Source organism: Elaeis guineensis, chromosome 15, assembly GCF_000442705.2.
Source record: "Elaeis guineensis isolate ETL-2024a chromosome 15, EG11, whole genome shotgun sequence".
Lineage (NCBI taxonomy): Eukaryota > Viridiplantae > Streptophyta > Magnoliopsida > Arecales > Arecaceae > Elaeis > Elaeis guineensis.
Genome location: NC_026007.2, coordinates 42,234,070 through 42,239,628, shown reverse-complemented (window position 1 = coordinate 42,239,628; position 5,559 = coordinate 42,234,070). Strand labels below are relative to the sequence as shown.

Below are 5,559 nucleotides of genomic sequence, written 5' to 3'. Positions count from 1 at the left end.
ATACCATCATCCTGAGAATACTTTTCGGAGTCAGAATTTGAGTGAGAGATCTGAGATGTCTTACAATCTAGAGAGAATGCCTTATGGGATGAATATTCAAGAGTACAGTACATCTTAGTTAGAGGGTTGGACTGATATTCCTTCAGATTATGCTAATGATCTAAATATCTACGAGCGTCACAGACACTCGACGAGAAATTAGATGTAGAGCAGATCTTGAGGTTAGTATATTATTCTTTGTGCTTTGTACTTTAAAAATTTAGATATATTTTAATGTATATTTATATATATATTTTTAATTTTAGGATGATATAGTTATAATATAATGTAAATAAATATATATTTAAAATTTTGGATCAAAAGTCCTTGTACCGCTACCGAACTCAAAAATTGAACCCAAATTTGTCAATAATATGCAATATAATGTAATTTTGGATTGTATTTATGAATTAATAACTTGAACACCCAAAAAAAATTATGTTGATACCGAATCGGTACGCCGAAGCGTATCGTGTGTCGGTACGGTATGGTACCGATATCGTACCATACTAGTCTGCCATCAGTACGGGGTCCGGTATCGGTATAGCGGATCTTAGATCTAATTTAGGAACTCTTCAGGTTCTAACCTACCCTTGAACTCACCGACATCTATCTTAATATCCTGATCCTAATGTGTGGTGTTTGTTTGATGTTGGTTTGGTCAGTTTCTCCTGGGAGGTATGTCTTCTATATTAGGGTCGCTCTCAAAATTGGTGGCTCCATCCCCTCTGTGTTGATGAGTTATGGTCATGGTTTCTAACATTTGTTGTATTTGATTTAGTTGATTTTGCATATTTCTCGTAGCCTCTTGTTGTCTTTTATATGCCTCTCTCTAATCTGTAGGATTTTTAAGTGATTGCTCACCATTTTGAGATGCTAATGGCCCAACAAGGATATATTAAGGATTGGAGAAAGTTGTGGACAGCTAATAAGATGCAAGAAATGGACTTTCAACACTTTTTTTTAAAATCTTCCTAGACAACAATGAAGTGCAGATGGGACAAGATCATGCAATATGCATGCAATGATGTATGATTCTAATAATGCATGTGAATAAAAGTCTTTGGATCAGAACTTACTTTGATACCACTTGATGTAGCTGCAATAATTTAAGAAAAGTCCAGCACAGGAAGTAAAGAAAATTTCAACAATAATTTAATGCAGAAACAGATTAACAGCATTTATAAGAACTAAAGATGACAGACCAACAACTGAGATCAATACATCAATGCCAAGTGCATATAAAAGTCTCCAAAAAAACTCCAAGAAATGAATCTTTCTAAGCTTAATTATTTATAAAGATAATGGATAGGTTTTGAAAAAAGGTGAGGAGGGTAAAAGGTGGGGTAAAATATTGTGATGGTAATGAGATAATGGCAATTACCTTAGATGAGAAGGTGAAGGTCAATGAGATTAAAGATTGCAATAGGTTCACTAGCTGCAGGTTGTCCATGACCACCAAGGCTTACAGCACTGTGATGAACAACTTTAGTATGGGAAGGATGAAAAACGAGAATGTAGAAAAAATGGAGAGGAAGGAGAGATCGATCCAGGCATGAGGAAGAAGCGACTATGGATCAAAAGATAGAGGGAAACTATATGTAGAGAGAGAGAGGAGAATTTAGGATTTCTATGAAGTCTTTGCTTTTTTGTGCTCTCCTTCTCAAGCTTCAAGAACCCATATTTATATCCCTTTTCTTCTTTCTTCCTTTTTTTATTCTTCTTTTTTTTTATTGTTCAAAAATACCATTTTCTCTCTTTCCTCTCTTTTTTTTTCTCTCTTTTTCTCTTTCCCCTTTTTCTCTTTCCTCTTTTTCTTTTCCTCTCTTGTTTCTCTCTTTCCCCTTTTTTTTCTTTTCTTTCCCTCTTCTCTAGTAAGAGATAAATCTGTGGAGAATCATATGGTCCCCATAAATCTAGATTGGCTTCTCGATTTGGGAAAAAAATAAACAAAAAAGATTTAGTTCAGATTTAGGTCAACCTATCCAATTTTTCTTAAAATAATTAAGCTGAATTGAATCAAATATCATAAAGAAAAATAACTTGACAAATAAGATAAAATTATGGCTTGATGCACTGCATCACTAAAGAGATAAACAAATCTTTGAAGATGGTTGTTCTAATTACGTTTATAAGTAATAACATGATCAAGATCTAGGTCTTTTGGTTCAAAGGATCATAGTACTATAGTCCAAGCCTTACAATCTGATACTGGATATTATGATCTAAATCAATGCTTCCACAAATCTGATATGGATAACTGGAGTTTATTCTAATCCAGATCCTAAAGGCCAGATGGTGGTTTGTAAGATCCTGAGAACAGCGACTAGGTCCTTTTAATATTTTCTTTTTAAAAAATAAAAGGGCTTTTAAGTTTTTTCTATTTCAGCATTGCATGGCACATGTTTTGATGTGGCAAGGCTTGTACCGGCTGCTCCAGGGGCACTTGAACCCTTCATTATGAAGTACATAATTGTGCGACATTTGCTTGAGCATCCATATGGTGAAAAAGGGTATTAAAATAGAAGGTTCTGGAAAGTGCTCGTCAATATATTCCTATTGGAAATATATGAAGAATGGATACAACGATCAAGATATGTTACAACTATCTACGAATCTCTTGTTGTAAAGCTGATTCTTGGCTTGAAGTATGGCATGATTATATGTGCTTTATATGCATAATTATATGTGCTTTATATATTTGGACCATGCTTTAAGATTTATCATAATATTTAGTGAAAACCCAGAATTTACATGGTTAATTTATGTTATGAATTAATTGCCATCAATGTTATGCCTGTTTGTGGACATGCATATCCAAGCATGGTTGCATCTTTAATATTCAATCCCTTTCTGTATATGATTTTCTTTGTGGAGCAACTGCAGAAGGATGCTTCTTGCTCCCACTCCATCCATTTTAATTGGAATCTTTGTTATCTTTCCATCCGAACCTGCTCTTCATTTTTATGTTGCCATAATTTTTGGAATCCCCCTTTCTACATAGCTCCATGTGGAACCTGTCAGTGGGCTGTGATAAAACAAGTTGTTTGTACCACCAGTCTATTATTTATGCACAGGACCAGAAATGACTGGAAAAATTTTCTGTAATTGAATCTGACAAGACTTCTGGAGGCTTGTGTGTTCCTTTAACTGACAGAAATTCTACCAGTTACCTTGTCAATGTGCTGATTGGAGTTGCTTCTTACCTCTTTCCATCCATTTACATCTCCAAATTTCTGACACAATACCTGCAATCGTAATCCAGCAAGTAACTTTTCTTGTATTTAGCTTCTGGCTGCTTGCACTTGATGCATGTCTTCCATTTGTTTTTTTCCATCTCCATGAAAGGAGGTCTGGACCTTCAGATTTGCTTTTCTTCTTGGGACAATGAGTACTCTTGCAGTTCAAATAGTTTGACGACTTACTAAATATATTGACAAGTATTTGTTTAAGAAAGATCTTAACTCCTGTCACATGTAATGTTTTGAGATACACCTTGTTTGATTTGAACAGTTTTAATAATTCCATCAGAACCTAGTTCACGTTATTTGTTGGTTCTTGTGGTGAGGATTCTGGCTGCCGTTTCATAATTTGTTCTCCTAACAAATTGTAGCCACTTGGGGGAGTATCTGATTTTTTTTCTTTTTTAAATAATTTGTACAGTTAAAATTCAAATTTGGATTTGAACTATAGAATATATGCAGATGAAATAAGTTGTAAAAATGAAAATAAATGAGATACATTCCTCTTACTGAAAAAATGAGTTATTTTCCATAAAAGTATTTTGGATAAAGTAAGACAATAATATTTACTGCATATAAGACTTAACTGGATAAAGATTTAATTGGAATTCCTGTGTTCATATTGAACCTAATTGTATTTTGAATGAGGTTGCATCCTACCAATTCACAGCTTATGTTCAGTGAATTGAGTAGCTATGCATCAGACTGCTCTGAAGACAATTCTTTGCAAAGATAACCACTTTTGCTGGTTTATCTTCATGTAGTCTTAGTCATTCTTCGCTTCCTATGCTGATTTTCTTGGTTCAATCATAGTTACTGAAGTCGATTTATTCAAGAAAGATTAAAAAAAAAAGTTGATGAAGTCTGAGATTTATTAGCAGTAAGGTAGCAGCACATCAATTGCATCTATTGTTTGATATAGTGGAGCTTCCATTCATTTTCATTTCATCTCATGTGGCTGTGGTTGCTAAAATATGAAGATACTGGAAGCTAATGCAAGAAAAATCAGCAAAGTCCGTTTTAAACCAATTTGTGGTAATGAAGTTGCAGACCTGGAAGCAAAGGTTTAAAGTGCCTGGTTTGCACCAAAGTCATCCAAAGGAAGAATCCATCTGATTCCCCAGAGAAGCTGGAAGAAGGCCAACCCTGTCAAGTCAAATTCCAGGACACAGTGGAAGAAGGGCTCTAACTGCTATATGATCAGTTACAATACAGCAGATGATGATGATAGTAAAGATGACTAGTAATTACATTGCACTCCAGATCTCTCTTTTCATTCTCCTTGCATCACTGAAACATGGATGGGAAAAGGAAAATAAGAACACCCCGGAAAGTAGCAAAAACGAAGGATGAAAAATTGAAAGGGCATTTGAGATGGTCACAGGTGAAGGGAAGTATCAACATCCGTCTCATTGCGGTGAGCTGAGCCATTAGCTCTGGGCTTATTGGGCCAGAGGCTCATGGACAGTGATGTCTCCAGGACCTCGAATTCAGGATGATTGCCTCGGACATCGAGCTGTTGGGATGGAGTAGCATGGAGAGGCCTGGAAGGACGAACCAAATCCGGGTGGAAGAACAAGTTGGGTTGCTCGCAGAAAGCGCTGGAGGTAAGGCGATCCCCCTGAGCTGCCGGAGCTCTCATGAGCTCTCTTTCTTCCCTTTGCTCTTTAACTCTCTGTAATTGTCTGAATCTCTCCTGCAGGAGAGCAATGGAGGAGTGGACAAGAGGGTCATTGTTTTGCTTCCCCATGAGACCAGTGGGAACTGAGACTTCCAGATGCACAGTAGTGTGGTGGTTGAGAGATGTTGAGATTGATGGGAGTGTATGTTTGTTTTTAAGGGCCAATCTGAGGGGTGGCTGTGCTTATTATTTATAGGGAATGGATGGGTCCTGTTGCATTCATATTATATGATTCTGTGCCCTTTGATTGATCCTGGATGATGTCAAGGAGAGAGGAGAATCAAGCCAGGGGCTGCAAAGGCCAAGAGGGAAAGGCTTTGGGGACTATCTAAGGAGTTGGGTTGGTGGATGGGAGCAGGAGTAAAGCAACTTTTGAAAGGGGGATAGGGGTGGGAGGATGGTCCAAGGGAGGCTGGAGGTTAGCATTTGGAGGGGAGTTTGGAGGAGAATATGTTGTTGTGTGATTGGTTTGTCGTCTTCTCCTTGCCTTCAAAGACATTTACGTTTGGTGGGCTTTGGATGATATAATTTCTCCTGCTTTTGGTCCTTGGTTAATGGAGTAAAATGGCCTGGATTGAGTGAATGACTAAAATAAAC

At 36.9% G+C, this 5,559-nt stretch overlaps 1 protein-coding gene across 1 annotated transcript; it reads right to left on the bottom strand.

The window, feature by feature from the left end:
- Positions 1-4,446: 4,446 nt before the first annotated feature.
- LOC105061488 (uncharacterized) lies at positions 4,447-5,156 on the bottom strand. Its single transcript, XM_010945550.4, has one exon. The coding sequence runs from the start codon at positions 5,029-5,031 to the stop codon at positions 4,660-4,662; it is 372 nt and encodes a 123-aa protein (XP_010943852.1). The 5' UTR covers positions 5,032-5,156; the 3' UTR covers positions 4,447-4,659.
- Positions 5,157-5,559: the final 403 nt, after the last annotated feature.